We start from the raw sequence: 25,818 nt of genomic DNA, 5'->3' as shown, positions 1-25,818 counted from the left end.
CTTTGAAGGGTAATATATATATCCTATAAAACTCCTTATAAACCGTATCGCTCAACAGACAGCTGTCAGCAACAATGAAGATGACACACACTGGAGAATTCTAGTGTTTAAGAGGATCTCTCTGATCAGCGAAGTGTTTCACATTGTGGACAATTTTTGCAGCTGTTTTACTATCTGCACTGAAGAATATCTTAGCAGTACTTACTGACCAAGATCACGGTCAGGGTACTCCAAATGTGCCTCTGGGATAGCCCAAATGTAGGGACAAAATAAAGGATCACATCCTCCCCTGGGATCCAGATTACTTACATTTCTGAAGTCCAGCGTTCATCTGCGTGTGAGAAAGAAGCTGAAAGGACAGGTCGCCTGGCCCTGGCAGACAGGCTAGCATGGCAGACCAGCATCAGCACAACATGAGGCAGTCGGTGACACTGTAATGACAAAAAAACGAGGTCATGGGACACAAGGCGCCTCAAGGAAGATACTGGGGACATCGGATATGAGCAGCAGAGGCCCACGTTTAGATAGATAAGCAATTTAATTAGTAGCATGTTGGTTGAAAATATATCTATGTCTTTATCTGTAGCAACAATTTGCTCTCAACTATTACTATGGCTAAAATATTTCAGACAGCACAGATGCTCGGGTAGGGAAATTAAAACCTAGAAAATACCTATCCACACAAACAGCCGAAGGTCTTTTATATTCACAAGCTAGAGATGCACCCATTCAGCATTTGCATTTCCTGCAGACTACCTCTCGCTACTGCTTTTGGATAAGCCCATGCACTGCCAGATACACGGCATGCTGGCTTTCGTCTGTGCCCTAGGTACGGCAGGAGTGGAAACACTACAGAGCACGGTTTTACTCAGGTGAAGGAAAAGATGATTTCTCCCTGAAAACAGAACAGCATTCCCAAAGACAGCTCACCCTCATAGGGCCTGACTCGGTCTACTCGCAGTCCTGCCTAGGGGCCGGGGCAGTCACACATCTCCAGAGGCAGTGCTGTATATGAGCTGCAAAGGCACCTGAAGTCCAATTTGTAACCCTAGACACCTGAACCCACTTTTAAAAGAAAGAAGGAGAAAAGCATCCTAAGAGACAAAATTAACAACTGGGATTCGCCTTTCCTATTGCCTTTCACACAATTAGACTTCCTGGACCCAAAAAAGAAAAAAGTTGCTTTGCTCCCAGCGTAAATCAAGGAGGTGGCAGGCTGCCAGCAGCCCTCTTTGGGCAGGCGATCCTGACATTTTATCAAGATGGCATGGTTTCATCAGTGAAGTCTACCAACAAGACATAAGCAGTCCAAACAACTAGACACTGAAGGCCTGTCAACAGTGCAAGCTCTCTGTGTACCATAGACCAAGCTTTTTTCAAGCAAGTATAATGTACTAAAACACATGAAATTCCTTTCCAATACTGCAAAACCCAGAAATCAAGTTGGCATATTAAGGCTTTAGATCACAACAAAAGAATAATGAGGAGAAAGCTCAAATGTTAAACAAAGACCACAAAACCTCTGTCTTTCCCTTGGAGGGCCCTCTCAGGCATGTGAAACTACCTTGTCACAATGCGTATCAGAGAGCTCCAGCTTGCAAGGCCAGGTAGCTGAAAAGATACTTTGTAAAAGAGGCTGCTCAAACTGTGTCTAAGATAGCAACTGCAGAAAGAACTGAAGAGTGAATGCCTCAATAAGAACAGAGCTGCCCCAGAGTTCTGGCACAGATTCAGTCTTTTCAGGTCTCTGGTGGGTGGGATGACAGAATGAACACAGTGTGCCAACTGCAGTGCCTCAAGAAATAAAAAGTCTTCTGTTGGGGTCAAATGCTTACAATCCCTTCCCTTGTGAGTGCTGATCTCTATTTAATAACCTCTCCTCTATGGTCCTAATATAGCTGAGGGCAAACTCCAAGGAAAGGAAGGGAATTAACAAATACTGGAGGCTAATATTGTGAAATGGGCTGTATGAGGGGCTTTAGTGATGCTTTCTCAATTAGGTCTCCTAACGTTTCTTGGAGATAGGCAGTCATTTCACTTGTCGTCTCATCATCTCAACCTGGATTACTACAGTAGCCTTCCAAATGGTCTCTCTGTTCCACCCTTGCCCCTATCACCTAATCTATTCTCCACACAGCAGCCAGAGTAATTTATTTTTCTAATTGGAAATCGTATCAGCTCAAAAATCTCCAACGACTTCCCATCTCACTCAGAATAAAATACAAAATCCTAACGTAGTCTACAAGGCCTTCCATGATCTGTTACCATTACCTCTCTGACCTCATCTTCTAACCTCCTTTGCCCCTCTTACTGAGGGCCAGTCATGGAGGTCTCCTTGGGGCTCTTCCAACAAGCCAAGCACACTCACTTCCACACCTTGTACTTCACCTGGAAGGCTAAAATACTGTGATGGTAGAGGTACAAAAAAACACATCCACTCAGCTGTCTCACAGACAGCTATAATTTTTGGAAGGAACCAGCCTATGAATAACTGTAATCTCTGATACACCTATTAAATCTTTATACCTGCAACCAAGAAGAAATAAGTAGGGGCTGTGGATCCCAAGAGTTGACCATAAGATACTGCCCTTCAAGCCACAAGTCTGGATTTCAATAGGAAGAACAGGAGAGAAATAATAAGCCAGCTAAACTGTGGCAAAAGGCATTAACAGGTTTACCGACAGCAAACAAAGGAGCAAAAAACAAGAGGTGAATTCTGTAGACTACAGAACGTCAGTGTATAGTTTGGGCAGGAAGGAGTACATGTGAGAAAGACACCAGAGAGTGCAACCCTCTATGATTTATGTCCCCAACCAGAACCACCCAGCAAGTCTAGAATACTCTTGAGTTCTTACTGACATCATCTGGGCTGCTAGGAGTGCAGCCTCTATATTGTGACCCTTTCTTTAAGAGTTCAGGGGTCTGCCATCCTTTGCAAAAGACTGCGCTCTAAGGAAGTCTTCAAGCCTCTTGAGCAGTTCTACTGAAATCAAGAATCAGGTTCTGTTAGGGCAGGGAAGGCAGAGAATGTAGCAAGGTCAATGAGGGTTGTGATGAAACGGGAAGGAAGCAACTTCCATAATCCATTCTAGAAAGCAGGGATGCACAGCATAAAGCTCCTCTGGAGGCCTGGCAGCGAAGCACAGGCCTTTTATTTAAAAACTTTAAACCACCCACACATTTTGATTACCATCTGGCTTTTTCTTAAACGTAAATTCCAATATAATTTTACAGCTGATATTTCCAGAAGCACAATTAGACCCAGAAGTCAACACTAGGTTCTTCCTTTTCTGAAAGAGCCTCAAAATTCAAGTCCTGACTTTGAACTAAATCAAGTAGTAACTTGGGGCTCAGGCCAAATGAGCTACAGACATCATAGAGAAAGAAAAAAGTTCTTGGCAGAACCTCTCTGACAGCTCTCAGCCAGCTTTCCTACCACCAGCTGGTCTGTTCCCTAAGCAGGGGGACGACAGTATCACAGTGTGCACAGAATTAAGGTGTTCAAACTCCCCTGGGGCATTTGCACAAGTGCTAGCTTTTCCCAGACTACCTTGAATTAAGGAACAAAGCCCTTGTCCCCACTGGGAAAATTCAAAAGGACTTTCATCCGTGCTCCCCATCTCCCCCTGACCCCCAAGGCTGGTAGAGGTTTTATTAGAGTTGTGGAATCACACTCTATGCTTTCCTGAGTGGCATCTGATAAAGGATCATCTCTGCCTTAGGACAGGTTTGTGCTGGTAGGAAAAGTTCAGCTGTTTGTACTGTTTGTCCCTGTCTATGCTTAAGACCACTGAAGGGTAGAAAAGGAGGAAGACTCTTCATATGTTTTTTTTTAGTGAGAAAAGGAGGGGGAAAGAAAAGAAAATGTTAGCAAAGGAATTTTTACTTGGGAGTTGAGAGTGAAACGATCTAATCACTTCCCAGCAAGTCTCACCACCCACAATCGAATGTCTTCCAGTACCCTTCTTTGCCAGGCCTCTCTCCTGTTTTCCTTTCCTTTCCCTGCCTTCAAAAAGAACCCTCACCACAACCCCCACCCCAAATAGGTTGACTAGCCCAGTTTATTATTTATGCTATGATTCAAAATTTTAAATCTGCCATTCATGGACTTTAATTAAAAAATGAAATTGAGAGCAGTGCCATCTCTGAAATCCCAGGATAAGAAAATGTTATGCCCTTTGTTACTTGACTCCACTTTATAAAATATACCCAACAGGGAAAACCCTGAGTACCTGCATCTTAAGAGAATATGATGAACACTGAGAAACTGCATTAAGAGTCATCACTATCTCTCAATAAGCCTTCTCATCCATGAGGCAAAGGCTTATCTAAAAAGACCACTTTTTGATAATGGGGTAAAAGTTTTAACCTACTGCTCCTTGTTCCTTTACTCCTGGGGTCCAAGAAACTAGGTTAAAACCTAAGGGAAATACTGCTCTGGGGAAAATAAACAGGTCCAAAGATGGCAAAAGTTACATGTTTAGTAAATTAGATTCTGCAGAATCAGTCATCTTTATGGTCTGTGTCAATGAAATAATCTATTCAACAGGCAATTTTGTCAGCCCAGGTAACTATGAACTTCCAGCTACTTTGTACTTTTCACTACTTACCCAACCTAAATAAAGTTCCATCATTGCTCTAAGGCATCTTTCTTCTTTATCTTTAACCCAATAGGGGACTTGAAGTCACTTGCAATTGTGACCTCACAACTCTAGGCTGAGAGAAAGAGAAGGAGAGAAAGATGGATGTTCCCTCTGAACTAAATTTGTTGAAAGCCCAGAACTATCGCTGCTGCAAACCATCTCCATGTAACTGGACATATGAGGTTTGGAAACATTACTCCTAACTACCCTTTAGAACCCATCACAACAGGTCCTCTTCCTATTCTGTTTCCAACCTCCGATAATCTGGTCCCTAAAGGTGCTTTCTCTGCCAGTGCTTTCTTCAGCATGAATACTCTTTCCTGGATCCTCTTATTATTCATTTATGACTCAGTGCTTTCTCCTAAATTTGTTATTCAGGACCCAGGAAAGTATTTACCCTGGACATTAACTTTTCAAATTGAGTGTGAATTTGTTTAATAAATATTACTGGTTCACTCCTGAAAAACAACATACACTTTAATCCCAGGCTCTGGAATTTATCTGAATTTAAGTCCTTGAAACACACGGATAATACAAGTGCCAACATGTGTCTGTGTAGGTGTGTACACAGGTGCCTTCACTCTGGGAGTGAGGGCAGAGGAGATAAAAGCCGCCTAGGCACCTAAAAAAAAAAAAAAAAAAAAAGAGCCCAGGTACTACTTTGCATTGTATTGAAAAGTATCCTTTGGCTTCAATACTTTAATCCCCATTAGGTAGAAATCAGTGTTCTAAAAATGTGAAATAAAGGCTGTGTTCATTGCAGGCTGCTAAATCAGAACTTGCAACTTTTCATAATAGTGTGTAATAGGCTTCAGTTTCCTATCAGGACTGGATCACTATAACTTAAGCTGAACCATTCCAGAAAGGTAGACTGACCTTTGTATTTAATCACATTCATAACTGCAAGCAGAGCTATCAGGCTGGGTAGAATTTTACTCATAAGTACTTGGGGCTGTGCCCAGCAAGACAACGAGAACAACAAGAAACCAGAAGAAACCGCTTCCTTGAGATAAGACACAAATATTGGATTTTTACCTTTCACAATTTCCTGTAGAAACTTGTACGGAGGCAGAAAGTTTCCGATTATTACTCAGATGAAATATAATTCAACAAATAAGCTATCATTATGTAGCAGTTTTTAATCTTCAAAGTCCTCAGTCCTACATGAGACCATGAAAAGCTGCCAGAGAAGCACTGATCTCACACCCATATGGGAAAACTGAGGCAAGAGTCAAACCATTAAAAAAAAAAAAAAAAAGGAAATCTGTAGGATTTGGGTACAACTTTAAGTCTTAGGGTATCTAAAAAGTCCTTTAATAGGCCTTGACTGAGCCCCAAAAAAGTCAGACCATAGACAGGCATTCATTCAGATAAAAATGGAAATGACAATTTCCCAGTGTAGCTTCTGTAATCTTACAGATCACAGCCACAATATGGAAAAAGAATTTTAAGAATTTAGCAGGCTGTTAAAAATGTTTGGCAAGCATGTATTTAAAGAACAGCTAAACAAGTTGCTTATTCATGCCCTTTCTCCTCCCCTCAACTGTACAAGGTACAACAGAGGCCAGATTCTCTAGTGACTCCCTTGCCTCAGAATCACCTCACCAGAGCAGGCCCTCTACCCAGTCTAGAGTCTGACTTTCATGTTTGAAGGGTGACAGAAATTTAAGAGACTCAAGGTCATTTGGAAAGCCTGCTCCATCCTGAGTACATGACCACAAGGTGTTACTCTGAAACAAGCTAGATGAGACTGTCTGGCTCTGTGTGTGCCTGTGTTTCCTCACCCTGGTGCTAAAGTGTCTTCCTTTTCTGAGAGTCCAAAGTGCCTCGTCAAAGTTCACTGCTAGGTTTAGAAATTTCAAGGAACATTTATAAACCTGTATTTTTGCTATGTAATAAGCAGCACTGATTTACACTACCTAAGAGGATAGTTTGTCAAACCTGCAAGGATGGCCTAACAGGTGTTGAAGAGTTATGAATGGGAGCAGTGGAAGAGACAGGATCCACGGTAACACCTGAATGCATGTGAGTGGACTGAAGATACGACCCCCACCAAAGTCATGCTCCCACCAAAGTTGCGTGCAGAAATGTAAGCAACCTAATAATTAAAGAAATATAAATTAAAGGGGACGATGTTTTTTTTTTTGCTTAAAACTTGACAAACATGTTTGAAAAAAATCTAATACATACAGCGTCTAGGATATGGTAAAGAGTCACTAAATTGAGTTGTTAAATTGCCACACTCTGGAAACAAGCATGAACAGTTTTTTAAATATTCATACTCTGATACAGTAATTACACTTCTAAAATCTAATTTAAGGAAATAATCAGCGATGTAAACAAAGATTTACATACAACTCTCTTCACTACAAATTGTTCATAGTTGTATGAAAACAATCAACTAAATGTCCAAAAGCAAGGAAATCATATAAATCTGAGCTAGCTAGGTTAGGGTAACATTCTACTTAGCTTTCATTTCTTGAACATAAAACCAACAGAGTCAAGAAAGTAACCTAGGAAAAAAGTAGGTGGCAAGGGCAGTCATTTTCTGATAAATTTTTAAAAGAGGAAAATTCACATATAGATTAAGTATCAACTGTAGCTCAAATTACATCAAAAAACCTGGATTAACAAGGGGGCACAATGTCAGACTGCTGAAGAGACAAGACTGGGTTTGAATCCCAGCTCTGCGGCTTACTAGCTGTGTGATCTGGGGGGAAAAAACTTAACTTCATCTGTAAAATGTACTACTTTTAGTAGGATCGTTGAAAGGATTAAATGAATTTAATATACTCAAGTGCTTGAACACCATTCAAATGTTGACTATTATCACTTTCCTAATCTATTAAAATTCAGGTCACTTTCTATTTTGCCAACAGAACCAAACCATCACCTTACATTTGATAGTTCTTTACACTCTGCAACATGTTTACATAATTTCACTTGAAATTTAAAATAATCTTTTAACCTAGATGGAATAAGTATCATTCCCATTCTACAGATTAGGAAACCCAGACTTAGAAAGATTAGGTAACTTAACCAGTGATATGCAGGGGGATAGTAGTCCCCATATTAGATTCTCTGAACTCCTAACCTGTGGCTCATTCCATTAGACAAGTACTTTTTAATCTGCAAGCTGTGAGTAGCCTTAAAAAAAAATCACAAAGTAACAGTAAGAATGCTTACTGTTTCATGACTCTGTTTCAGCTACTTAAATTATACGTGTGTATTTACTAGGATGCAATCCTTATTATGGGCACAAACAAAATTGTTTGAAAAAACATTGCACTATACCACAGCCCCCTCTCAAGTCAACATTTATTGAGCACCTATCATATCCTTCTTACACTATTATGTACAACAAGAACATACAATTCTAAGCCATGGCTTTGTTTTTTTAAGTGTAAACGTAATTACTGACTTTTCTATGGATTTAGGGAACTACCTGTCCCAGATCAGCACTCTGCACTGTAACTCTATTATACTTTGGCTAGCCTAACACTTTGGAATCAGCTTTTGGTGAAAATTCCTTTCCAAAAACAGACAAACAGCCAGCAACTATAACCATGGTAAGAATGTATTAGGAAAGTGACTACATAAAGGCAAGCAAAGAAAAGCTTTAGGTTCAAGTGGTCAGACCTTTTTCCATGGGAAAGCTGTATCTTTCACACTGAGGAAATTGTGTCAGAGGATAATACAAGTAATGATCAAACAGTTATCTCTCATTCTCAAACAATCCTCATACAGAAAATTCTTTCCCTCCTACCCTCAAACTCTCCCCTGAATGTGAGAAGTAAACCCTGACTAACTCTGAACCCACTCTCAACTCACCTTTTCTAAGTCAGTTTCCATTTTGGACACTTGAACTACGATGGAAGCTGGCTGGCTATCATAGAGCCCACCAAGGTCTCTGACAAGTAGCATCTTTCTGCTCTTTAAGGTATTTTAAATTTGGGGTGAAAAGGAACTCACACTTTTCCATGGCCATGAATCTACTATATCCTCTATATATTCATTTGGCCTGTTACCTTCCTAGAACTAGTTCTCTGTGCACAATGCCTTGAGCTTATGGGCCTTAGATTTCTACTGAAGAGTTTAAGAAAGGCTAGTAAATTCAGTGCAGGTAGGAAATGAAGTTAAACACATCACCCTTCACCGTATCTTCTAGCCTGCTGCCATCCAGGGTGAGTTTGGCAAAAGGCAGATTTTAAGGTACTAGGATAAGGCATGATTGATATACTAATATGTTCTGTTCATTTAGGCTTTTCCTTCTCCCCCAGCCTGAGTAGAGGATGATGAGGAATTCTGATGTATAACAATTTTGGTGAGAGTTTCTATAGCCTTAGCAAAAAATAGAAAAATCTTACCTTGCCATTTCACTGAGACTCACTATCACTTGAGGCTTTATGGCTCACACTCCACTTACCCAGGGAATTACTAGGCTTCTGAAGCTAAAGGTGTCCTTTGAAAGTGGGAGAGGCTGCTAAACCTCAAAAGGACCCAGGAAGTGAAAGCTTATTGAGGAAAAGGAGCAACCCCTCTTCCCACACCTTGCAAACCACCACAATTAGCTAATGAAATTCAGAATACTGGCTATTTCCACCCGTAAAGAGAGAACAGAGAGACAGTCCCTGTCCCTGCTAGAAAAATAACTTTTATAGCCAGAGTAAACACCCACGGAAATAAGATTCTGAAGTTAGCTTTAGGAAGCTTTGTCATTTCAGGAACTGCCTTGGGAAACAAAACAAAAACTAACAAAGTAGTACTTTACGTTTCTATAGGACTCAAAGTATCACAACTCACTCACAGATCAACTGATCAGCAGAATTCTTCTGCTCCCTTAAGTGGCCCTAAGAAATTCCATCATCATTCAGCATTGTTATTTGGCAGTGTGTGACTGGTTCTAACTGGTCAAATATTTGTCTTAGACCAAATATTAAGTCCCACCCAAACAAAGCAATTTAACTCAAGATTACTTTAGCACAGAGTAAATCAGGGAAAAAAAAATACATGTTTTATCTTACCAATGTCCAAATGATCTGCCTTTCTTTACCGCAAAGATACCTTAAAGAAATGATTAACACTACACAAATTAATATTTTATAGACAGTGGCAGAAAACAAAAGTTCACAACTCTTCTATTCTTGGTACATGCCTCCTTTACTTAATGTACCCCACTCACTATCCTAATTTCTAATCTGTAAACATTTCTCTCTGAGGTCTCCCTCACCAACTAAGTGTCCTTACCAACTTTCATCTAGTTTCCTGTTAAGTCATTTCAACTGAATTAGAAATAGAAGTACCCAAAAAGAGTGAGGAGGGTATCCACAAAGTTGAAGGGAGCCAGAACCTATGTGGAATGAGAGCATCCCCAGAGGGATGGATGCAGTGAATACTTCCCATCCAGTAGCAATGAGCCCCAATAGGGTCTGCTCAGATCTTGACTTCTAAATACTAAATTCTTCACTAACAGGAACAAAGGCTTCTTGGAGAAATGGCTGAGGCAGAGAAAGTACTAGATGAGTCTAGTACATCTTACCGTGCAGGAAAGGAAGGAAGTGCTCAAAGAATAACAGTGACATGTCAAAGAACACAGAAACTACAGGATGCTCAATCAGTGAGGGAAACTCCAGAAAGAAAAGTTTACACAGTAGAAATCAGAGGGGACAGAAAATGGGTACACTGAGTGAAGGAGGCATGTTCTAGGAATAGAATAATTAGAAGGTTTTGTTTTCTACTACTGTTCATAAGATGTTAGTTTGGGTTAGTATCAGCCAATCCTTTGAAATAAAAGGACAGCAAATCACTTGGGCATCTTCAAGGTTAATTAAATACATAGTTATATATACATTTTTTTCTTGATTTACTAGCAAAATATTCTGAACATCAAAACAAAGATAACAGATTAAATTGAATAAAATTGAATAAAACAGGAAATCATGAGTCCATACTAATGCAAATAAACTGGTAACAGAGGCTTAAGAGGAACAGATACTTGCATAGTATCTCCTCCCAAAATATTTACTAGTTAATTACAAAGGGAAAAGAGTAACATTACACTGGAAATGCCCAGCAGGCACCATCTTAATCAAGTGATCAAACATTCCCAGTAATGGGACAAATAAAATTTCTGCAGCTCTTGAAATTATGCATTGAAGAACATTCCTGTGATACTCCTGTTGAAGATGTATAACCTAAATTAAACATGAGGAACCATTAAACAATCCTAAACTGAGAACTTTTCTACAAAATAACTGTCAGTAGTGTCAAGGTTATAAACATCAAAGAAGGCCTGAGGCACTGCTCCAGATTGAAGGAGACCAAGAAGATATAAGAAATAAATGCAATGTGTGATCCTCAACTGTATCCTTTTTGCAATAAAGGACATTTACTGGTACAACTAGCAACATTTGGGGGACCGGGTCTAAGAATTACACTGGGGGGCCGGGTCTAAGAATTACATGATGGTAATGCATCAGTGTTAACTTCCTGATTTTGATGGTTGTTTTGTGGTAATGTTGGAGAATGTCCTTATTTGCAGAAGATAAACACTAAAGTATTCAGGGATGATAAAGCATCAGGTCAGCAACTTACTCTCAAATAATTCAAGGAAGAAAAATATACCCTGTACTGTACTTGCAACTTTTCTATAAATTTGAGATTGTTTCCAAAATTTTTATTTAAAAAAAAAAAAGGTAGCAGTGTTGAAATCTGAAAGGGGTGGAGATCATAAACAAGAGTTGAAGCGAGTGGTCTGTTGGAAACCATCCTCATTTTATCTTAATGCAGGTGACTTATCTCTGAATTGGTGACTGCTGACACTGGGGTTCTTGCCATTTGGAATAGGCTTCCTGTATCTTTCTGCCTCATCAACTTCCAATTTCTTTTCAACACTTATCTGAATAACATTTTCTCCAGCGTCTATACTTTAAATTCTCTCCCAACCTCCACTCTGTTTAGGCAATGCTTCCACTAAGTGGCATTCAACCCTCTTACCCTAAAGATGGAGAATTTCACCTTTAGAAAGGTTCCAAAAAGGAAACGTCTTTCCTGAAGGAGGTGCTATTAACCACCCTCCTTACTTCAGGCCTGACATTCACTAACATCTTCATCAAGTTCATTTTCATGTTTTAAAAAGTGTTTTTTCAAGGCCTTTCCTTCTAAACACATACCCTGAACCTCAGCAAGTGCCCCACAAACCTCCATGCTCTAAGGGAAAGGCTTGTTATATCTTCTGGAGTGTAACAGAGTTTTGACTCTTTCCTCCCACTACATAAAAAGTTTCAAATGACATCATAAGCTTTATCTCCAGACTTCCTGAAATCTAGCAACTATAACTAGCTTCTCCACTTTCACACCAACAGCAGCTGGCGGGCAGGGTCTTGGTAATTCTACAGCAGAAAGGTTCTGAGTAACAATCAATGAAGAGCTGTGAAGTAGTACAAGGATGATGTTTATCTCATCCTTTCCTCATCTTTCCTATTTAGGGTGATCATGGAAGTTTTGGAGGAGGGATAACTGTATTATAACCTGTCTCCAAGCAGCCATGAACTTTCTTCCTTTATAAACAACCGCTAACAAAAACAGACTCTTAAAATGCATTGCCATACTCCTTGGCAACTTATTCTCAACAAAATTTTTATGCAGCCACACCCATGAAGATAACTAAGGAGATTGACCTGCCCTTGGGAAGAGAGCCTAGCAACAAAGGACATTAAGGTGAGCAACAACATCCAAAATGAAAGCAGAGCAAGACACCTGGAGCTCTAGGAACAGCCTCGGCTGGAATCAACTTCAGTCTTTGCATGTTAAAGAGAGAAAATTTTGCTTACAAGCCCATTTACTTTTCAGGGTAACCATCAAACAACAGGTAACAGGAAATGGCTAAGGGACTTCATCATCTTCAGAGAAAAACGATTTCCTTTTCTTTCTTTCCTCTTTCTCTACCTAGAAAGGACTGTTTCTAAAGGTATTATGCAACCTCCTGTTAAAATCAAAGAAACATGTCCTCAGTGTCCTACTGATTTTAAAAACGCCCAAAACAGGTAATGAAAGGGTTTTATATATAAATAGTGGTGATAGTTGCACAACATTGTGAACATAATTAATGTTACTCCACTGCACACTTAAAAATGGTTAAAATGGCAAATTTTGTGTTACATACTTTTTATTACAATAAAAAGGCTAGTGCTGAAAAAAAAAAAAAAGCCCAAAACAAAGTTTTCTTTAGTACTTTGAAGAGACTTTCCAATGCAAGCAGAGGACTAAACTGCACCTTACCAATTACTATTATCTTACAATAAGCACATATTACTGTGAATAACATTAAGCTCCATCTCAGTCTAGCCTCCCATGATAAGCAGCAACTAACTCAAGGGGATGATCTCAGAATATAAAAAGCCATTAAGGCTGCTCTTAATAGATTCTTTTAAAATATGAGCCTACACAGCTCTTCAAAAGAAGGGCAGTATGTTTTAATTGTGAGATGGAGTTTTACAATGCTTTGACCTCCCATCTAAAAGAGGTCTGAAAAAAGAAGTAACTGCAGTGGAAGGAGGGAGTGAAATGTGTCATTCTGGTTATTAAAAATCTATCAAGTTCATACTTCAGTCTTAGGATAACTGCACCCAAAAAAACTGACCTGCAAGTAATTATCACCACTGTCTGCAATAAAAGTTAATTGGACATAATTGAACTAATGCCCTAGTCAGAGGGAAGCTTCAACTGGCTAAGAGCCCACTCCTCCTGCTCCTTCAATCTGCACACGAAACTGCTAATGATAATTTGTGGACAAACAAGAAATTGCTCTCGTGGTTTCCCCACTGCAAATCACTCAGCAATTTCAGCTAATGCCCAGGCACGTTTGGCCAGGAGAAAAATCATTAACCAATGCTTCCTTTGATAAAGATGAATTTTAACAATAACTAAACCCATTAAGGCTGAGAGTTGCTGAGAACTGTTAAATTTCCCCTGGATACCCTAAGTAAAGCAATGTGATCTGATCTCCACACCCTAGTTCTATGCATGAGATGCACCCTGTGCCACTAGCATGTGGTAGTAAGAAGAGACATTATGCAAGGCCGAGAGCTACTGTTACACAAATAATTTATCTTGTTGTAAGAGAATCCTGGGTAATCTCATTTTTAGACAGGCAAAAGGCATTGCTGATCTGCTTCAATACCAAAGATTAAATCACTTCTGAATGGACTTTGGAGCTGAAAGATTCCTGCTCCCTGACTGATCTGTCTTCAGTTCTGGACAAAAACTGTTTCCTTTCCCCTGGAATTAGTATAAGACTCTGCCTTTCAACTCTGTCTATAGCCCAAGGGGCTAAGACTCCTAAGGGTATTATGGAGTCTTAGGTAGCCACTCTGTTTTACAGAAGGGGAAAATTGTGGTCTTTATATCTATAATGACCTATATAAAGTGGGCAGGAGGCAGTAACCTCCTGATGAGACAGAAGGTAAAAGAGAAAGCAGGTGCCGAGTGCTTCCTCTGCTTATTTTTTCCTTAAGTGGCCTTGGCTCTATCCTAGACGGACATGGCTGGAGAAATTAATGCAATCTGAACCTTTTCCAAAGCAGGTGGACTACCCGTTCACTTGGAACCCTTTTCAACGTAAGTTATTTTGAAAGGTTACAGTTTACTTCCTCTAGTCATTAAAATATAACACTTTCTGATGTGAAATATGGAAAAGCTCAGCCAAGATATAAAAAAAGAGAGGGATCCAGAAACTGTAATCTGAATAGTAAAGTGAAACAGAAGTTCAACCTGAAAAAGAGGACACTTAGTTGGAATACTGTTCATTCATCTACTGAGCACCTATGATGTAGCAGGCACTATGGCAATAGTTAGTACTATGTATTAGGAATACAGATATGACAGGCAAAATTCCTGTTGAGATATGTAATCATTTCACAATTTATACAAATATCAAATCATTATGTTGTACACCTGAAACTAATATAATATTGTAAATCAATTATACCTCAGGAAAAGAAGGAAGGAAAGGAAAGGAGGAAGGGAGGGAGAGAAGGAGGTGGACAGGGTTGTTTCAAAACCCAAATAATGAAAAAAATACTTCCAGGAAACAATGAGAAAGAAAGACGAAAACAACATGGGTTATTGAAGGCTGAACAAGAATTTACCAGACTGAGAAGAGTAGGCCACTCTAGGTGGAGAACACTAGCATAATGAAAGGCATGCAGTTGTAAAACTAAGCTGCATGTCTAGGGAACCACAAGTGGTCTGGTATGGAGAGTAGGGTGTTGGGTGTATGTGCGAAACCTGGAGATGAGCCTGATGTGTTAAATTATGAAGAGCCTTATATTCATACTAGGACAGAATAGCAGATTAAAAATAAATCAGCAGAAAAGTAACCTTGACATCTTATAGACTAACTGTGATGATTAAATGAGATTATACTCATAAAGTGCTTAGTACAGTGCCTATGCTCAGTGATGGTAGTTGTAACTATTATTTGCTTATGTCAGACTTTATCCTGAAACCAAGAGAAAAAGGAACAGGTTTTAAGAAGAGTAACGTGATCAGATGTCTATTTTAAATAAATCTGCTGGAAGTGTGAAAGACAAATGGGAGATGGCAGAAGTCAGTTAAGTGGCTATAGTGATTTCGAGGTGAGAGATGATGGTCTCAAATAAAGGTGTCATAAGAGGGCTGTCATACAAAGGAGAGAGTAGCTTTATTTCTGAACTTCAGCGATCAAAAATAGGTTAATAAAGTCTGAAGAAAGACAATTTTACATGAATATAAATAATTCAAGTTTGTTCAGCAGTGGCACAGCATTAGAAATGCTGAAGCAAAAGCAATGACCCATTCATTAAGAATGATGGAAAGAGTTTATTTTCAGTAGCTAAGAATCTGGACTTGATGACCACTAAATCCAACTTCTAGATTCCAAGATTCTAAATCACTTACATAGGTGGTTTTCTAAAATCATTAAAAATTGCTTACATTTATAGAGAAGGTTACAATTTTCAAAGTATTTTCACATTGATTCTCTCACTTGATTTTTCTCAAATGCCCTATGAGACAGTCTGAGCACATATCATTAGTGCCATTTTCACAGATAAAGAAACCAAGAAAAGCTAGTAAATGCCTAGACTACAACCAGATTTTCTGACCCCTGCCTCTGCGCTCTTTTCTTTCTCACCATTGCCTCCAACCTGGTGCCAGTCTTGAAAATCCACTCTTAGAAACCATCCCTCTTTGGTCCCTGGTTCCAGTGTTTATTCTCAAAATCGGCAAATTTTTCCACATTTCTTATATCTGTTGTTCAGAAACTTCAGCCTATTCCTTTGCCCTCTTTAAGGTGAGTAAGAGTTAATCATCTATTTTTGTATAATGCTTCTTCATATTTGCATACTATAAAATGTCATTTCTTTAATCCCAATTCCTGAGTTTTTCACATAAATATTATTTCCCTTAAACTAATTAAGTAATCAGATCCCTAATTTAGTACTAGCTGCAGGAAGACAATAATCTCTTCCCATCACTCCAGTTCTAATCCCCAGGTACCTATTAGAGAGCACATCCTCCAATTAATTCACACCAATATTTATTGAGCACCTGCTATGTAGCAAGGTACTGCTCCAGGAGCTAGAGACTCATCATCTAAGAACAAAACAGGCAAAGCTCCTGTCTTCATGGTGCTTCCATTTTCACATGAGGTAGAGTGGAAGGTCAAAGTTAATGAATAGGTTAAGTATCACAGACGATTAGAAGGTGATAAATGCTATGAAAAAAACAAATAAAGCAGTGTAAGAAGTTGAGGATTGAATGGGGCAACAATTTTAAATAGCATAGCTTGAGTGTAGTTTCTCCACGGTTTATCTGCTAGTTTCAGTGCAAGGCAGCAATACAGTTTTTAATTATATAGCAGGTCTTTTTTTTTTAGCAATTAAAGTATAGTATAGGCTTTTTCCCTTCTCATTTCAAGTTTAACTCTTAGGCACTCACATATTTAATAAAAAGCAATTTATCAACTTGTGTTGAAGAATGGAATTTTGTTTCTATAATGGTGAAATACTCTTCAAGCAATAATGCGACCAATTAATGCAAGCCTACCAGCACACACACAAAGACTGCTGTTGGATGCAACTCTGACTTTAATAAAGACTAGCATTTCCCTGGTTGAGCAATGGTACTTTCTTAACTAGTTGTGGAGAGCTGAAAGGGGAGCGTATGTAGTCAGATAAGGGGATAGAGGGAGTTGGTAGAAAAGGATTTTAGAGAGCTACAAAATGGTGTGCAGGCTGAAGTGGCATCAGCTTCTCACTTCTAGGTGCTCTAAGGAACAATCTCCCCAGAACATACTATGAATGATAAAAACAACACATTTCAGTTGGGACATTTGTTCAGCTTCAAGAAGAGGCAGAAATTAAAACATAACCTGCTGAAAAAGCAACTTATTCCAAATTAATTAAGTCATAGACTATGGAAATAGGCGAAGCACTTTTCTTAAAAGGAAAGGTTCCTTTCGTCTCTCTGGGGAAATGTTCGAACACAATATCACACTCCGATTGCACCATACCTCACAGGGATTGAATGCAGCCTAAATACTAAAATCCGTGGTAAAGCACTTTAGTGAAAGCACAGTAATACCTGGCAGGACAGGTTAGAACCAAGATATGGATTCTTCATTAATCCACTGGTTCCACTTTCTGTTGAATGAAAGATGTTCTGGAAGAATAAGATAAGCAAAAGCCAAACTAGTACCCTCACAGCTACTAAATTAATGTCTTCACAATAGTAAAACCACTTCCAGATGAACAGCTGGGTGATACAGAAGGCCCATTCAGGAACGCAGGAAATATGACTCCTCCATTGATATACTGTGACCCGGGATGAGCTGCCTTTAACTTCTCATAGTCTTGATACCCTCTTCCTTTTAAAACAGATTAAGTCCTATCCTTTACATAGTAAGTAATAAATGAAATGCCAATGGAAGAAGTACTTTAGCTTCTGGAAGGGAAGAAAAAATTTAAGTTGTGACTAGTAATGTTTATGATTCTCCTCTGAGGCAACAGGGATGCTGTCTAAATCATTTCAATTCTGCAAGCAGAATAAAACCTGATTTTCACTCAGATCAGCAACTGATCCTCAAAAACACTTTGCTGAGTGCCAAGAATTAGCGACTGGCTATGGAACCTTGCCTTTTAAATCTGCTGTAATATTCAGTTGATTTCCCACTAAAAAGAGAGAGGAGGGAGAAACAAATAACATCTTCCCAACGAACAAATCCGCAGCTTTGAATTTATAATTTATAGTACTTCTTTAATCACAACCTGATGTGTAAATGGATTTCATTTCAGCCAAAGCTCCCATCATTAGAGCACAGACAGTCCAGTGTTAGAAGAGGTTCACTTGGTAATAGTTCTTCTTTGGCCTGGCTATCTACAGCTCCCCCACGTATGATGAATGATTTGCATATCTGTGTGGCCAGAAAACACGAAAAAAGAAGACAAGCCAGTATCAAGAGCTAGCTTATCTATGATTTACCTGGAAAATCCCTATTCTCCACAGGACTTTGGTATAATTAGGTAACAAGGGTCAAGTCGTAAAATATTAAATAAAACAAACTGTCTCAAGGGTACAAAACTGAGCTGAACTTTTCTAGGTTCGGTATTGAGCTATATACTTTTGATGACTAAGAAACTAAGCATAATCCAAGCTTGTGGTAATCTCACCTATTTGTCTCTTGAATGACCAAAAAAACCAAAATTTCAATCAGTGTGTTCAGCTAGAAAATCCCAGTTAAAAAGCAGAGGAAGTTAAACCTACTGCTTAAAAATGTGGCCTAGGAGTATCTTTGGATTTTACTTGTCTATACTTGGCCTGTTTGCCCTTCTGCATGAATAGTCAAGAGCTGACTGTATTCTTTGATCAGGAATGAATCCTTAACTAGAGTTCTGCCCCTGTGTTGGTAAAGATGCCCTCTGCCCTTTTCAGGTAGGTTTAAATGTAACAAACTCAGTGAAGGACTAAATTTGATATAATCAGCCGAGTGCTCCCTCCCTGGGATCCATCAGCACCAAACATAATAAAACTTCAATTTGTCCTTTCCTTTCCATCTCTATCTTTTATTCCTCCAACACCTCATCTTGAACCTTTCTCCTCGGGATTGATAATGGCATCCTGGTCTTTGGATTCTCTTCATGACTAGAGAAATAAAAACAGCTTCTCAGGGTAAAGATAGGAAATTTTCAGATCATTTCAAATAGGGACCCTGAAAGGAGTTCTTAGAGAAAAGAATTAAATATATTAGAAATTCAGAGAAAGGAAGAATTCAGAGACCTTGGCTCTAGGTCTGGTTTCACTACCAAATTACTAGGTTATTTAGACATTCCTAAGGCACCAGTTTTCCCTACCTCTAAGAAATGCTGAGATCACTAAGAGAAGCACTTGTTTAATTCACTGGATGAAAACTAACCCCGGCCGGGGCAGGGAGGGTATAGCTTAGCATGCCCAAGGTCCTGGGTTCAAACTCAAGTACCACCATTAAAATAAATTAAAAAAAAAAAAAAAACTAACCCCAAAGTAAAAATATAATGTTAATATTGGAAATGATTCTTAGGCTGAAAGAATTTATGTCTTGACTTCTGTGAGTTGTTATATAATTAAACCCTACAATGCCACATTTAATTTCAAGGTATAATATGTACTCAAGGTACCAAATAATTCCTTTAAACCAGGCTCAGGTTTTCTCTTCTATTATCATATATATTTACAGACAATGAAATCCCTAATTAAGCAAAGTTCTAAGATCTGGCCAAACAAAAGCACTGTCTGTCCAGTATCCACAGAATGCTAACAGAGAACAAAGTTGGGGGAGGAAGCAAAGGCCATTTATTTAAAAAATAAATGAGCTATTTGGGTGCTTGGCTTACAAAACAAACAAACAAAAAGATGGGTTAAAAGTTTACATTTAAAAGGCAACTCTATTTTGAATGGCCCTAACAATCCCACAATAAGTGCAGTATCAAAAACAGTCAAGGTAATTAATTCAGTGGACTCTTCCCCTTTCACTGCCAGACTGAACAGCTCTGAGGATAATCTCCTTCACTCTCCCAGGGCTCAGTTGGAAGATTCATTATTTATGCCCTCAATTGTTTACGCTGTCCTATTTTTCCATCCATCCAGGCCCAAGGGCAGTGTTATCATTGGCCTGTTTCTAAAATGAATGTGTTAGTTCACCGCCTTACTAGTTATAAACCCAAAGATAATCAAACAGTGGTATCTTAATATTGGAGAGCAACTCCACCCTACCACTTGATCCAGGGGAGAAGTTAATGACAATGTGACCCAGGTTACCAAAAGCTAAGTTATTTTAGATGGATGAAGTGAGACACATTAAGTCATTCTAGTCCTTTTTTTTTAAACCACTGAGCAACATATATGCACATCCAACAGGATTCTTAAAGGGCAGTATTATTAGAAAGACAGCTCTGGCCCTCACCAAGAGCAGACCTGTAAACTGTTGAGGATTAAACTGACTGAGATGCACTTTGCCTAGCAACCATTCATTAGGAAGAGTTCAGTAACTCACCAGCAATCAATTCCATGTCCTTATCTGAGCTGTAAACAGATAACAGACTCCACCAAGTCCTCTACCCTCTGGATTCAGATAGCAAATAACTTCCTCAAAAGATTCAGCTTCTAAGAGTCAATCCCTGAGGAAGGGGGTTGTGCTTAAACACACACAAAATATTGTCTCAGGCACCTGATTGACAAAGCTGGATAACTGAAAATTACCACCAGCCACATCTCCATATGAATGCATTCATTGTCTCTAAATAAGTCTCTCACATTGCAGCATTCATTGTCTCTAAATAAGTCTCTCACATTGCAGCATTCCCAGGTCTTTTTGCCTCTAATATTTTCTCACCTTGAGCAAGCTTTTCCCAATTCAACCTGACAACACTCAAGCTGATTATCATGAGAATCTACCAACGCCAAGGGTCCAATCTTTTCCTTTACCTTCTCAAGGGGACTATTTTATACTTCTGATGTGAATAGGGGATTGGGCTTGAGTCTCCCTTTAGAGAGAACATAGGGCCCTTTTTCTTAACACATTCGAAGCTGTGACTCACAGAAATAAGCAGGATGGATAAAAACAGATCACTATAGAAAATTAAATCAGCAAATTTAACCTCAGCAGCACTGTGTCTCCTCAACCTAAAAGATTATGGGAAGTCATAGCTTCATAGAACTGTTTCCTTGCAGAAGACCAAATCTGAATTTCCATCCCCCTGAATGATACTTGGAGATTAGTATAGATAACACACCGATGATTAATTCTACACATAGATTTTGTCTCCTGGGGAAAATTCTTTGGGGAAATCACTGCACCATGCAAAATACAGGTTACAAAAAACAGTCAAGAAAATAGAAACATAAAAAAATTAAGTTAGCAAAGTGTAATATAACTTTATAAAGCTGTATTAACTGCTCACCCATGGGTAGACAAACAACCACCACCACCACCTAGATATCAAACAGGAGGACAACTTGTTTTTTTGGTAGAAGCAAGGTGAAGCTGTATATACTTTAATGTGGTCTCCAAGTGGATTCTGTCACTTTCTCAGCTTACTGTATAGTTCAGACACCAAAGTGCACTTCATTTTATATACTAGCTAGCCGTCAAAGCTTCAAAGTGATTTTTAACAGTTCATTCTCAGTAACAAGTTAGGTAAGACAACATCTGGGGATCCTCTTTGCCTTTCGATTTAAATATAATTTATAGACTCTTTAAGGGATAATGGGTAATCAATTAAAAACCCAAAATTTAACAAAGGTTTACTGTAAATCTACTTTTTTGCACAACTCTATACTAAGGCTACTTGAGATTTAAAAAGAAAAGTATAATAAATTTCCTAATCCCTAGTAAGTTTCCACAACTGAGATGGTTTCCTATTCCACCATCCCTATTCTTTATAATGCTTGCTTTTACCCCAAACTTCTCCTTAATGGCTAAGAGATCCGATGCAATCAATGCAAAGAAAAAACACTAACCCAGCTTAAACTGTTAAACAGCTCCAGCATATCAATTTTGTCCTCAAAATTAAACTCCAGTTAGAACAACTGTACTGGATTACAAGAATGAACTCTCCATCATTTAAATTAATATTTACCAAAGTCCTGCCCCAAAACTGATATTCAGCCCTTCTGGCATTCTAGCTCTTTGCTAATCAACATTAAGATAAAACCTGGTCCAAACACCTCTGGTGAAAATTCCCAGTTAAAGCAAGTTTACCAAGAACACTGCTACTCAACACAAACACACATACACCCTTTATTTCTATTATAAATTTTGGGTTTTCTATCTTCAATTGATAACTTTCCTCTCAATTAAAAACCTATAAAGATGTTCCTGATTTTGGCTGAAGATGAGCTCTGTCCTTCAGAAACAAGGTTGTAGAAGCAAAGGAACTCAAGAGATAAACATAAATTGTAATGACACAGCCACTGAAATTCATAAGGGGAGGGGACTTTTAAAAAATAAACGAATTAAACAAAATTCATCTGGGTTTGTTTAAAGTTTGTTTTTTGACGACAGAAACTAATCCCTCTGAGAATATATGAATGAGAAATATACAGATGGAGAAACAGATAAGACTTTTAAGTTTCAGTAACGGAAAGGTAAGTTTGCTTGCTCTAGCTAGGTTTCTCCAACAGGGTACTACACAAAGCCCGTGACACTGTACTCGGGGAGAGACTTTAGCAGAGTTAATCTCTAACAACTACCAGGATTCCCTTTAACTACCATTTGACGGGGGCTGATCCCTCTTTCCAGTAGCACAACCCTCCTTTTCAGATTGTTTTTGCTGATTAAGGCAGTCCCAAATAAGAAAATGGTGAAGACTGCCTTAATGGACACGGATGCAGTGCAGTTCCAAAAACCCACTCTTACCCTAGCCTTTTTTTTTTTTTTTTTTTTTTGCGGTTTACTGCATCAGATGCCACACAAGAAAGGGACCCTCTTTTCTTCTCTGTTCATTTTACTACGCGATCGACAACGACACATCAGTAAAAAGAGGTAAGAGTCCTGAATCTCCTTACCCTGCTACAGGGTGAGATGAAGGGAGAGAACGAAGAATGAAGGGTAGAATTATAAAATCAAAATAAACTGATCAGCTGTGGAGCTCTTACTTCCCCTTCTATTCCCCTTTTCTCACAAGGTTAAGTCGGATGAAGTCGGGGTTACGTTAGAAAAAGCACACACACCTTGAGTCCTGGAAGGGAGGTGAGGTTCGCTCTGCAGCGCTCGGTGGGGCTCCGGGCTCCGCCCCGCCCGTCTGGGGCAGCTCAGCCCTCCTCTCCCCAGCCCCGGGAGGATGGATGAGAAGGGGTTTCTAGCGGTCTTGGCAGGGGGAGGGGGAGGCGGCTGCTCCGGGTGCCAGGCTCTCGGAGCGCAGAACTCCGCGGTGCGCCGACACCCCCTCCCCCAGCCGGCTGCCGCTCGCTCCCCTTCGCCGCCGGAAGCCAGCCCCGCCCCCCTCAACTTCATCCCGGCCCTCCGCTAGCCCCCTCCAGTCCGCACAGCCAATGGCGAGCCAGGAAGCCAACAGAGCGACTCACCAAGCAGCCAACTGGGGAGGCCCACTGGGAGGTCAGCCGCCCAGGATAGGCCAGCTACCCGCGGCCCCGGCCCCGGCGCGGCTCCCCTTTGTTAGAGCTGCCCCTTTCTCTCCTGGCCCCCACCTCAAAGCCGGGAGCCCAGCATCCCGCAGCTGGGCCAGATGCTGCCGCGCCCCTTCTCCGGCTCCCCCGTCCATGCTCTGCCTGGGTACTAGGAGTGACCCCTATCCAGGCGGTGCCTCCCAGGGTGCCTCAGACTTCCACAGCAATAGCCATCCCGAGACGCCCGACAGTAAAAAGATGCTCCCCAGGCCTCTCTGCCTCGCCCTTCTCTGAGACTAATCAGTTGCACTCCCTCATAACAGTGCATAGATTTAGGCATATTACATCAGCTGCACACATCAATCCACCGTGTCTAAAACACCTGCTTTTCGTGACGCAGAAATTGGGGTGGGGGGCATATTGGGAAGGTATTTATCTGTTAGTTGGTGGGCTGGGAGAAGGAATACATCAAATCATCTGCAACAAGCAAACAGCAAACACAGCTGGCTCCAACCCAATTCAGATACAAGACATCTACATCCAATTAAACCCAACCTAGCCATTCCCTTGGCAGGTTTCAGTACAATTAGGAAACAAACATCTAAGTCTTGTTCAAGCCATATACCTAATAACAGAAAAAACTCTCAGCAACCACCAGACTGCCACGTAACTGGCAGGCTGCATCAACACTACAATCACTAATGCCAACGTTAGGGGCATAACATTGCAGAAATGGAATATGCCACAGATTGTAGAATATTTTCTTAGGTATAGTGGTGAAGTAGTATAAGGAATTCATTTAAGAAAAACAAAGTGGGGATGGGGAAGGCAAGTTATTACCTAAATTATAATTTTTGTCCACAGAGTTCTTGCAACTAATGTTAAGTGTCCACATCACACTTTACAATCCCACTTGGTTCCCAAGTTTTACTACAATTTTTTTAAAACAATAACAAAACACTTTATTTTTTTTATTGAGTTATAGTCGGTTAACAATGTTGTGTCAAAACACTTCAAATTTAAGTAGACTTCCTTATGTGGAAGATGGAAAAGGAGCTGTGTGACATGCCCATTTTAAAGCCAGCTCTTTTTCCTAATTCAAATTAAAAGGCTTGGGCTTAAATAGATTTTATAGAGGAACTTCACTGGTGTCTCACAGACTAGCTCTTTTAGGTTCCAGATGAAAAGAACCAAATGCAAAAAATGTATTTCATTTTAAATTCTGCCCAGAAAAGTATCCCAGATTAGCTAGTAGGTGAGTCCATTCCTTACCCATCTTCTCTTGACCTAAAACAAAAATCCTCAAAAGCACAAAAGCAGTTACAATTCTCCACATCATTTAATAATTCTCTGGCATTTTCCATATTAAAAGAACTAAACAATACTTTGAAAAATACTGTTTAAAACAGTTGACCTAAGAGCTACTCTTGATGTCACAGAAACATGTGTCAGTACTTTCCTTCAAACTCTAGTTTTCTTGAAAAAAGCATTTTTTTTCTCTTTAAGGATTACATAGAAACTAAAATTGAAACCCTTTCAAGATCATTCATGAGCCAATTAATTTGCCAGGCCGTCAAAAACTGACAAACACACAGTCTCACTACTATTATCACACATGTTCTTGACAAATGGATAATTCTGGTAAAACTTGTACAGAACAAGTTTCACATTGTATCATCTATTTTTAAAGCACATATGAATATTATATGTCTGTAGGTCCAAGAAACTATCTGGAAGTATATAAACCAATCTGTCAATGTAGTGACCACTGAGAGGAGGAAAAGAGTATGGTTGGGAGGAATAAAGTGAGAATTTTTTTATATGTGTTTTACTCAATCTTTCAAAAGTAAAAAAATATGGATGAGTTTTATAATTTTAATAGATCAGCTGAGTAGTAGAATTACAGATTATTATTTTTGTACTTTATAAACTATGGTGAACATGTCTTACATTCATAATCAGCAAAAAACATTAAAACAAAAACCAAACACATCATCTCTCAGAAACAGAAGGAAAAGATCAATGGGTTTGTTTGAAAACGAGATTAGGTAACATCCATCTAGCCTAATCACTGCACTTCAATATTTCTTGAGTACTCTATTTTGCAAAATTCCCAAATGACATTTATAATAAGCAAAAAAAAAAAAAAAAAAAAAAGGGTGGGGGACTTTGACAATTTACTCCAACCAGAATAAGTAGTTTTCAGCAGAACTAAATACCAAAAATAAAACAATAACAATGATCTATCCTGAACAGAAAATAAACACTATTAAAAAGGCACTTTCCCCCATAAAGACCTGCTATGTGACATTTTACAGAATTCAAACACCCAAGAGACAGAACATAGACTTTGATAAGAAACTTTATTCACTAGACTTAAAGAGAACAATAGGTCTGAAAAAAAAAAGTGTAAAGTTCAAAAGGGGAAAAAAAGGCAATACCTTGACTAATTTCAATATAGCAAGGTATTCCTTTAACTTTTTTTTTTTAACTGGCTGCAGTTTCTCTTTCAGACACTAGAGGGAAGTGTAAA

The 25,818-nt window shown here is 39.3% G+C and overlaps 1 protein-coding gene across 5 annotated transcripts in view; it reads right to left on the bottom strand.

Annotated features, from left to right (window-relative positions):
* Window positions 1-25,818, bottom strand: part of FAM222B (family with sequence similarity 222 member B) — a 53,732-nt gene that overhangs the window by 8,686 nt on the left and 19,228 nt on the right. For 2 of the 5 annotated variants that reach the window (XM_010978959.3, XM_031468397.2), the window contains exons 1-2: window positions 22,890-23,098; window positions 310-431 (exon numbers count right to left, since the gene is read on the bottom strand). In XM_010978959.3, the coding sequence (XP_010977261.1) occupies window positions 310-391 (82 nt within the window). In that variant the 5' untranslated portion in view covers window positions 392-431; window positions 22,890-23,098. Of the gene's footprint in view, window positions 1-309; window positions 432-22,889; window positions 23,099-25,818 lie in introns of those variants that run through there. The other 3 variants (XM_031468394.2, XM_031468395.2, XM_064495872.1) reach the window with 2 other exon arrangements.

This window comes from Camelus dromedarius, chromosome 16, assembly GCF_036321535.1.
Source record: "Camelus dromedarius isolate mCamDro1 chromosome 16, mCamDro1.pat, whole genome shotgun sequence".
Lineage (NCBI taxonomy): Eukaryota > Metazoa > Chordata > Mammalia > Artiodactyla > Camelidae > Camelus > Camelus dromedarius.
This window is presented reverse-complemented; position numbering and strand designations above follow the sequence as displayed.